We start from the raw sequence: 11,501 nt of genomic DNA, 5'->3' as shown, positions 1-11,501 counted from the left end.
TCGACCCTCGGCGACAATGCCAGAAACATTATATTATGATGTATTGTTTCCAAAAAATGTTTTTTGGTTGAACTGAGGGCTGAGCCTTACAAGTATTACATTTAAAGATCAAAATTGTCCATATTAATAATATGAAAGATGAACAATTAAAAACACTCAAATCAGTGGCCTAAAACTTCGTACGGTAAATTCAGTTACGAGACATGGTCACTCTGCGAGTAGTAGCAGCTACGGCAATCAGATTATCAGAATAATAAATAATAATAATATTATTATCTTAGTCCGTGATTATTAGTTATTACTAAATTAGTAATACTAATTACTATACGACTACGTCTTTATAATTCAGCAATAATTGCCAATTAGTCATTCTCGTTTTACAGAGTTTTGTGTTTGCAATAAACAAAAACAACCCAACCAGTTCACGGTTATACGGACGTTTGACGGATGTGGATGAGTCATACCAAAATCCATCTCTCATGCTAAAATGAATAATGATAACATAGCAATATAGCATTAACATATTGTATTGTATAGAACATTAAGACGATTCATAACAATTTTGTTGCAGTACGACTGAGTTGAAGGTTGTTCTTACTTACGTTCTCATTTGTATTCTGTGCTATCTCTGGAAATTTCAAACTTTTAGTTTACAACAAAAGCGAATAAAAAAACATTTCAGTAAGTATGTATTGTCTGGTATTTAATTTTGTTCTGAAAATAATATCAGATTCTTTTTCTTTCCTAAACGCCATATTAATATCTGGGTACATAATATGATACCGTAATGTGTATATATTGTCAATTTAACATTGATTCACCTCAACATAAATATTATTGAGATCCACTATATAAGGGTTAATTTTATAAAATCTACAATTTTATTTTTTGTTTAAAATTATTATACAAACTGCCTATATTATTACTTTAAACAAAAGCAAAGAAAATTTTGCAAAATATTATGTAATAAATTCTTATGATAAGTACTTACCTAGGATACTTAGGTAAAGTATAAAAAAAACTTTTTTTAAATAGTCTCATTCATAGAAACCATATGTAGAACCATTATTTTAACTAAAGAAATATTATTTAAATTTTATTAATTGTACCTACATGATACTGTATGAAAAAATTTCTATTTTTTCATTGTTTTGTGTACATAATATTAAATGTAATTAAAAAATACCAAATAATTAGGCTAATGTTTCTTCAAAAAACAACAGCAAGTGTTTTTCTAATTGTGTTACTCATAATAATTTTTCAAATCAAATAATAATATCTCGTAGCTTATAAAATAAAAAAAAAACAATACATAATTTATACTTAAGAGGACGCCACACCCGCATGTGTTGTCTTCGTCGTACAAGTGCGTAGCATAGCAAATTTTACGCTCAGCGGATCACGTTTATCTCCGTTATTTTAAAATTTAGAGTGAATTGACCTATTATAAAAATTAAAGGCAAGATTATTACCGAGTGCATCTCATAGGCTTTTTATTATATTTTAATTTTAAGCCGAGTTATGAGTATTTTTAGATATAAAAATTATTTACAATTTTTATTTAACATTTAACGTTTATATTTAACAGTTGAGTAATACTTATTTCTGATTTTGGATCTTACAATGCTTTTTGAAATTTGCATTTTAATAAATAATTTTTTTTTTTTTGTATACCTAATTATAATTTATAAATCATAATCAATTAATAATTAATAAATATAGTAGATTTTTTGTTCTTGTGACCCCCCCCCCCCTCTGACGTATATAATTTAATATATCAGTCTATTTTATTGATTAAAGATGACGCCAAAAAAATGTACAGTTTAAAAATTGTTATGACTTACTTATTTAAAAAAATATTTATCAATAAAAACCTCCAAGATGCTCTAGATACTAATATTACCTTCATACTTTATTATGAGTCAATTCACTCTAATCTTAAAAATGATTATTATTTTGAACTTAAAATCTTACATTTTATACATCTATAAAATAGACAAAATTTAAGGTTGTGACGTCCTCTAAACAAAACACATTTTACTTTTCTAATCTACGGTTTTGAATATTGTAGGTATTGACAATTCAATTTAAACAGTGCCTATGATGGAGTCACAAATAAAAAATCAGAATGACTTATTACAGAAATTAAAATCTTTACAAGCAGAAAAAGAATTATTAGAAAAACAAGTATTTTTACTCAATGAATGTTTGTCTGTGGAGGAATTAAAAGCTAAAATATCTAATTTGGAAAAAAAAAAAGAGAAGTTGGTATCATTAGAAAATATAATTGGAAGATTACGTGCTGAGATTGAGCCGCTAAATTATTTGAAAACTATTTTAAAAACTAAATTAGTTGACGAGAATAAAGTTCAATCAAATAATATTGGGCCAGAGTTTGGTGCTGTCTTGGAAGCACATGCTGAGATTGAGCCGCTTAAGAATTTAAATACTATTTCGACCACTGAGTCAGATGTTGAGAAAAAAATTCAGTCTAATAATATTGGGTCAGCATCTAATATTTATTTAGGATCTTATCCTCGAGTTCCTAAACTTAATAAGGAAGTTCAAAACAGTCCATCTGTTGATTTTAAATTAGTACAACCTGTTGGATTCAAAACTTCTATTTCTCAAAGTGCACAAAACATTCCTACTGACTCAGGCAAAAGTTATTTGGCTTTGAACCCAAAGTTAAAAAATGTTAACCCCATTAACACATTCCAAACACCAATACCATCTAAATCTAATTCAGTTTCAACTGAAAATGATGGCTGTCTTGATGAATGTATGCAATTGTTAGATCAATACGATGTAGTTACTGATCAAGAAATATTAAACTTCCCTTCAGAAGAAGTCAGTATAATTTTATATTTTCTTAACAGTTTTAAAATTCAAGTTTTAATATTTTATTTTTACAGAATGATTTGAAAAGTCGAAGTGTTGACCAAGAACCTACCAATATTGCTATTGATGTTGAAAATGGAATACAGGATACACAAATAGAAACCAAAACAACTTATTGTTTTGATACTGAAGGCAATTTACAATCTCAAAGCCAAGTACCTATAAAAGTAAAGTTTGTTTTATCCATCAATTAAAAAAAAAAGAAAAAATGTTTCCTGTGTGGCATTTTTATTGTTTAAAGTTATATTTATCAAAATTATATTTTTATTTTTAATAGAAAGATGTAGAATTGTGTCTAAACAATTCAGTTAATTCTGTCTCTGTAACATGTGAAAATCCGAGTAGTAAAATTCATGAAGCTAGTACATCTCAACCAACTCTAAACAAAGAAAGTTTATGCTCAGATTCTAATGTTAATATTGGTGATTTGTTACTAAAAATACCACAACTATTATTGCAACAAGGAATGGACTATATTCAAGTTAGTCCATATTATCAAAAATGTTTATTAATTTATCATCTTACACTTATCCAGATCTTAATTTTAATACTAGTAGTTAAGAGAATGCTACACCTGCATAGGCTGTTTCCGTCTTACATAACATGGAAAATTGTACATTCTAAATAATTCATTTAACTATGTAATGATATTATATTGGAGCAATTATCAAATAAAGAAGTAAGAGTATTATCTGGTGATCCTCATAATGGTTTTTGTATAAGCAATTAATGAGGATTTTAAAATTGTTAATTGTCTATGCATTTAAAATAGGTATTCATTATTTTAAAATTCAAAATCTAAAAAAAGCTTTTAAGTTTCACTAGATAATATTTAAACTTTTAAATTGTGTATTAGATCAAATCTGTCTGATATTAAACATGCCCAAGTTAAATAGATTATTCAGACGTACAATTTGCTCTGTTATACTTTTGTAGAACAGAGACAACACATATGTCTCCTTAAGATATAACACAATTTACCTCTTACATTATATTCTTAATTATGTCAATTTACTTGGTAGTAGAACAGTTTTTCTAAAATAAACTAATCAAAAAAATGATAAATTAATAGTATTTTTATCACTGTAATTTTAATTTTATACTATAATAATGTATTTTTGATAACAAATATTACAGGATGAAGACGTGAATCAGTCTTTGAAAAATGAAAATGTTAGTACAAACATCTCATCTAAAGAGCACAATAAAAGCAACAAGAAAAATGAATTAAAAACATTTAAAAAAGAAGTGAATACATTTTTAAATGAATATACAAATTTATTGCAAAACAATTTACATGTATGATGTTTATTTTTAAATTTTTCTCAATTTAAAAATACTTTTTTTTGTTAACAGATAATAGGAAACAATAAGGTATCATCTAATAAAACAGAATCAGGTCAACCTGATGAATTGTCGCCTAGTGCCAGTAATTCTGAATGTAGCATTAATACCTTTAATGATATGAATCTAAAGATTGATATCTTGCGCGGCTTATACTCTCTTGGTTTTATCAATCCAACTGCTTTACAACGACGCACTGCTGTGCACTGCATCAATGGACGAGACATAATAGTTTTTGCTGGACCAGGTAATGGCAGAACAATAATGTTTACCATACCATTATTGCAATGCATTAAGACCAACTTATATGAGTGTCAAGCATTAGTATTAGTACCAACCCGAGACCTTGCTGTACATATTCAAAAAGTATGCTATAATTAAAATATGGATTTTCATAGCTTTTATGTTTGTTAGTAACCTTATTTAACTATTATAATAACACAATTGTTGAGAATAATAAGTACAATATAATTGTACTTGTTATTATTTCAATTAGAATTTATGATTGTTTTTTCTTTTAATTTAGATCATTATGTGTGTTGGAGACTTTTTGGGTGTTAATGTGTGTATTGGTGGTGACAATGTTCCAAGAAAACTATCTGTTATTCCTCATATAGTCGTTGGTACCCCGGCTGGAGTGTCCAATATGATTTCATGCAAATCTCTCAGTACTACAACCATTCAAACTGTTGTAATCAATAAAGCTGAAGAAATGTTGACTAATAATTATACTATATTAATTAATGAAATAATGGAAAAACTAACAAGGACCAGACAAGTCATTTTACTGACATCAAACAAACTTGATCAAGTATTAGACATTTACATGGAATCCCTACATGATCCATTGGTTATTATTAATGATCAAGAAATAAAATCTGATCTACCAAGTGGTATGTCACCATAAATAATTGTTAATTAGTATTTAGAAATTTAAATTGTTGAATAGCATATAATATTATTTCTTAATGATATGTGTTATTAATACCTTTCAATTTGTTCTGTTTTAATCTTAGATCTTCCAAAACAGTTTTATTTAAACATTCAAAATGAATGGAAAATGAATGCACTTTGCGAAATTAACGAAACATTAAAAATACAGAAATCTATTATTTTCTGCAACACTTTAGATAGAGCTCAACAACTGTGTGAGTCATTACAAAGATTAGAATATGCAGTATCACTTTTTCATTTGGATATGAATGCTCATGAACGCAAGCAAAACCTTGATATGTTTTCTTTAAACAATATTAAAATGCTTATCACCACAGACCCAATCAAAGGCAGACAGTTTCAGCAAGCCGCTTGGATAATAAATTATGATTTGCCTATAAATCCTATTTGTTATCTAGATAGAGTGGCAAAATGTGCTGAAAATATAAAAGTGATAAATCTCATTGATGAAAATGACGACCAAACAAAATTGGCAATTGAAACACACAACAAATCTTATATGATTCAGATACCTCTGAATATGATTGATTTATTACAATATTAGATTCATAATATGATGATTATATTATTATTTTTGAAATTAAGTAGTATTATAACCTACTATTGAACTATTCACAAATCAACTTTTCTAGTAAATGGGTTATTATTTTCCATTATTTTATTATTACTTAGATTAATATTTTAATCCTATTTTTTATGGCACAAGTGATGTTTTTAAAGTTGATTTTTTATTTTATTATATATATATTTACCTTTGTGATTGATGTATGAGTAATACAATACTATTAGAATGTTATTAAAGACATTATTTTAAAAATTATAATTTATAAAATCTTAGTTTTTTTCTTGATTATTATTCATATTATATGTAAAGTATTTTTAAAGTTTGAATATTAAAAAAATAAAGAAAATTTGCAATTTATTTTAATTAGAATTTCACAAAAATGTATCTATTTAAATCTAAGATTTAAAATTCCAATACAAGATTCTCCATAAGTTTGTATATTTTTATCAAATAAAAATCATCTACTGGAATGTTAAAATAAATTTTTATGAACAACTGAATTTCAAATTTTTATATCATTGGATATTCACTCAATTTTTCTTGTATCGATATTTGTAGGCTTGCCATTCGCCCTGGTTTGACCAGGACAGTCTCGGTTTTAACAGCATGTCCTGGTGTCCCGGACGGTCATTAATTTTGTCCCGGTTCATGGAAGACAAGAGAAAATAACTTTAGTATTATTTTGTTTAATAATAAAACATAAAATAATATTGTACATAGAATTTGGGTTTAACTTGCAAAGAATTTTATTTAAAAATTAAAAGTAATACAGCTGTATTGAAAACAATTCATTCAACCGAAAAGTATGAACATTAGGTTATTACTAACAATTAATAAATGTAAATGCAGTAAATGTAGTTTATGTAAAAAATTGTATTGGTTAATACATTTTTCAATTAAAATATGGGATATTATTAATTTCCATATAATTATACAAAAGAAGGTTTTTACTATTTTTATTTTTTATTTTTATTAGCTTCTAGTATTAAATTATGATAACTCAACTATTACAATTGAACATAAATAATAAACAAATTATACGAAAAAAAAAGGTCATTCAATATGATGTCCCGGTTTGACGTTATTAAAATCTGGCAACCCTAGATATTTTTATTTTATTGTAATTCAAAAACGAACAAATGTAGAGACTTTAAATTTACATCATAATATGTTTATTTCAATATTTCATCAATTCCTATACTTGATACAAATGTTCAAGATATTTTAGTTATTTATAGACATTTGACTTTTTCTAGTTTTTATTCTATTAATAAATATCTATAACATTTTATTAATTTTATCAAAATCTCAAAAAGCTTGAAAGCTTAATACAACGTTCCCCATAAATTTTACAGGGTGTAGCTGGTCTATTTGACTAATGGTGATGGTATGCATCATGTGGCCATGTTAAATAATCATAAAATATATGTATTTATTATTGATTTTCCTATATTTTAAATATTTTTTATGATAACAAAATACTGATTAGCTAGAAATAAATTTGAATTTCAACAAACTTTGAAAATTGTTTAAAAATCAATGACATAACCAAATTAAAAGCTTTAAACGCCAAAACTGTTTTTAAATACTTATTTTATAAAATAACTTTCATGGATTATAAGAAAAAAATTGTAATTATTTAATTTTAGTTGTAAAAAAAATATATATATAACATAAAAATTATAGCGCGTAGAGCTCTAGAAATTATTACAATAAAAAAAAACTTAAAAATATTGAATTGAAAAAAGTCATAGCATTATTCAAATAGATCTTTCAAACCCTGTGTAATAGCAGTTGAATTTGAAAATTTATAAATTATGTAGTTATTAAAAATTTATAAAATGTTTAGCTTTTATAGCTAAGGATTGAACATTTAAAATAAGGCTTCACATAAGTAGTTAATTCTGCTACAGAAAAAATCTAAAAACTATACAAACACAATTTTTTTTATAGTAATTTTAAGTTCAAATTTGGATACATAATACATAATAAATAACTAAGAATAGCAATTTCAGTTATATTGTTGTAGGTAATTTAAAAATATTATTCGTGGGTTCTCGAATAATTTCTAGAATACACATTATACTTTATAATAAATTGTATATACTACCTATGAATGATTGAGTGAGTCTGGTACTCTGGTAGATAATGAATCTTATTTGATTAATTTGGAATTTATTTTATTGGTATCTAATTTTTTTTTTTTGAAATTATAACAATATAATTAATATAATAGTAGGTATAAATTTCCTTGATGACAAACCGTCTCCGCTTAGAATCGTTTTTCGTGTAAAATGATATTATATCATTGAATTAAAATTAAATACCATCCATTACACCACAATTATTACAGTACCTATACCTACGCCACGTCTTGTAACCTACTGTACTTCGACAGTTCGACATCCACTTCCCCGCTTTTTTTTTAACAAGTGATAAAACAATTTAAATTAACTACATTATGGGGGAAACCTCCCTGTGGGTACCCATGCCTGCGTCCTTTGTACAACCAAAGGACATATTGTTCTATGATACAAAATATTACCTATAATAATCATTCATCTAATATTTTAATATAGATTAATATTTGTATTTAAAAATTAAAATAATCATTTGAAAAACATAAATATTAGAATAAATAAATCATATTTTGAGCCTATTCGTAATATATTTTAACGCTTATTATTGTAACATTAATCATTTATCATTGATTAGGTAGGTAATAATAAATGATAAAAAAATCAATATGACTGTTTAAAATGTGTTCGGGCTGCTTTATTCGCTGTACCTACCTATGCTAAATCTGTGATTATAGTCTACGCACGCCTATAAGTACCTACGTACAGATTCAGTAAAGGCTCTTAAAAACGTATCTTTCCTTTATTCAAAACACCTATGTAGGTAGGTACAAGATAAAGTAAGAGTGTTTCCCTCCTATTTATATATTTGGTGCGCAGTGATACCAAGAAAGTGTCAAAAGCTTGATACATCACACGTACATGGCTTACTGATGCCATACAATTTACAAAACAACTCTATAGTGAAAATATGTGAATAAAAAATAATATTCAAAACATTTCTTGTAGAGCCAAGAGGTTGAGAGTGTTGAGACTATAAAAGTATAAAATACATCTCCTTCCATTATAATATATCATGATTGCCAAATTCATAAAAATGTATTTCCAATAAATAAATATTTTAAATCAAACAATTTTTTAGTATAAACTAGTTAACTTTACGGATTATGGATGACTACGTAACACGTTGGTCTTACAAATTATCGCAATATTTATCACCGTGTTAAAGAGTAGTTATATCGAATTGTTATGAATCCTATAGGCTATAATTCTATATGGCAGTCATTCATGATCCTAATGTGAGATCAAGATTATAATGACTATTATTTATTAGCATAGGCATTGCCGCAACTAGGGGAGTGCACAGGGGACTTGTGCACCCCCAAGTTTAAAATGTGCACTCCCAAAAAATATATAAGCCTTTTTCTTTAATATGTTGTACCATAATGTAGGTAGGTAGGTACCTGTTTTGAGAAAAAAAGGTACCTAGTTACCTATTATGTTATGTAGTATGTACCCACGGATAGTAGACATATGTCTACTATCCGTGGTATGTGCCTACCTATATTAGATAATATACTATATAGTCATATAGACATATTGTATACCTAATATACAAATAAATACAATGTGTTCCAGGGGGAGTAACTGGCCCAACGTCATATGAAAATATATACCTCAATAAATACCCCCTTAAGGCTTTAAATAGTGGGTCTAACTTTTTTATCAAAACCAAACCTATAACTCATTTGTTTATATATCTCTAAGACTTTTCAATAATTTGACTTAATTTTGGTATTACAAAGATGTTTTTTTTTATTCTGTTAACAAAATGTCTACCAGAAGGAGTGCTTCGATTTCCACATATTATATAGTATCTTTTTTTTTAGCAAATTGGATCCAGGTGGTACTTTAGGAAGGTAATTTTTCTATTTTCTCAATAGTTATTTAACGCCACGGTATAAAACCACCGAAAAATTAAGAAAGAACGGGAAGGTTATTAGGGTTTGCTTTGTAAAAAACGCTTTGTTCATCACCTTAGTAACAAATAATATTTAAATATCAAATAAATAAGAAATGTTCTTTCGCCGTTCAGAATCGTTTTTTCATCGAATGTGATCATTGCGTTCTGTAAGATTACATCACTATTGTTATATTTAAGTATATATAGTATGTAGCTATATTAGAGTAATATGATATGTATACTGGCGGCGAAGGTGCGTGACTACGAAAACGGACGTTCGAGCTGGAATCTGTTGATCCAGCAATTCCTACCCTGGCCGTTTCGCAGAGAGACCCCTTGGTCACGGCCGCCCAGGCAGTCGTTGGGTTAGACGCACTCAGTATAAGGACCATAAATATACAGATAATCTAAGTAATAAGTCAAGAGTATAATAAGCAATAGATTACAGTTAATTATAGTTTTCGTAGTAATAAACATATCTTTTATTCATTTAATAAACATCTTTACGTAAATTCTTTCAAAACACGTCCTTACTCTCTCTCATCACTAAGGATAACAACGCGCCGGTACACATCATTTGGTAGCAGCGGGAGTCAATATTACGTTTAGCAAAATATGTATATTATATTTATTTAACATTAGGTGTTATTTTTTTTTTATATATATATAAGCGTAATATGAAAACTAATGGGATGAATTGTGTGGGAGTGTGGGGGCTTTGCCCCCACTGGTCAGTAAGCTCTTCACTATTTGTGCACCACCAAAATTATTGGTCTAGTTGAGCATAGGCACTTACGAAGCAAGTTTAACTATAAATTAAATTTAAGTACCTACCTACCTACAGATTATTACTTTACATTTTACGTAAACGACAAACGGACTTGAATTTTAATAAATTATATGTTGGTGTTAAAAAAAAAATGCAATATAGGTACATATACTTATATATAATTGTACAATTACAAGTAATTTTAATATCCGCTCATATTATAGGTAGGTACCTAACGAGTAAATTTTTCATGGAAAGAAATAATTTTTTTCTAAGCTGTTCAATAATTTGATCTCTATCCCAATTGAAAAACTGACTCATGTTTCTATTTTCAAGTAAGTGCCTGCTTAATTTATTTTTATTCAAAGAATATATAGGTTGGTTCTCATATTTCTATTTTTTATTCTGCATTCCAATTATTTAATATTTCTGTTTTTTTAATATATTTATTTTTGAGTGTTATGGGAAATCGCATTTTTTACCTTCCTGTTTTTATTTGACTTACATCCTTTTACGACGGAAAAAATAATTCCATGGAAAGAAAAAATGTATAATATCATAATAAACTAACTCTAGTTATATTAGGTAGTTAACTTAACTCTAAGATTGCACAAAAATCGTAAAAAACTATTTTAGATGTAACGTTTAATCTGTGTCACGTGTTGGTCTGAGAGAGAAAACAAATATTGCACTGATATCCTCTTAAGAATAAAAATATAAATACAAAAATAATTATTGTATCGTAAATTAAAAGTTATAATACATTTTAAAACAACAATAATTTTTACTATTTTTAATAGTATAAAATAACGCATATAAAATGCGTTGTTTCATTAAGCTATTATCGTATATTTTAATTGTAAATCACACAGTTATTATATGTTTACAAATTTCATAATTCATATTGGTACTTAAGTAATTACTAAT

The 11,501-nt window shown here is 26.9% G+C and overlaps 1 protein-coding gene across 3 annotated transcripts; it reads left to right on the top strand.

Moving 5' to 3' along the window:
• Window positions 1-272: 272 nt before the first annotated feature.
• Window positions 273-6,121, top strand: LOC107164241 (uncharacterized). Of its 3 annotated transcripts, none has more exons than XM_089223860.1 (8): window positions 273-681; window positions 2,072-2,850; window positions 2,916-3,068; window positions 3,179-3,382; window positions 4,039-4,200; window positions 4,258-4,611; window positions 4,772-5,138; window positions 5,262-6,121. In XM_089223860.1, exons 2-8 carry the CDS (start codon window positions 2,101-2,103, stop codon window positions 5,741-5,743), a joined length of 2,472 nt encoding a protein of 823 aa, XP_089079986.1. In that variant the 5' UTR covers window positions 273-681; window positions 2,072-2,100; the 3' UTR covers window positions 5,744-6,121. The 3 variants fall into 3 exon arrangements, with proteins under 3 accessions (XP_089079986.1, XP_089079987.1, XP_089079988.1); XM_089223861.1 differs by having other exon boundaries at window positions 273-685; XM_089223862.1 differs by having other exon boundaries at window positions 274-681; window positions 4,039-4,149.
• Window positions 6,122-11,501: the final 5,380 nt, after the last annotated feature.

The sequence above is a fragment of the Diuraphis noxia genome, unplaced genomic scaffold (assembly GCF_037042655.1).
Source record: "Diuraphis noxia isolate RWA-SAM2 unplaced genomic scaffold, SU_Dnox_SAM2 contig0003, whole genome shotgun sequence".
Classification (NCBI taxonomy): Eukaryota; Metazoa; Arthropoda; class Insecta; order Hemiptera; family Aphididae; genus Diuraphis; species Diuraphis noxia.
Note: the sequence above shows the minus strand (reverse complement) of the source record. Positions and strands in the feature narration are given on the sequence as shown.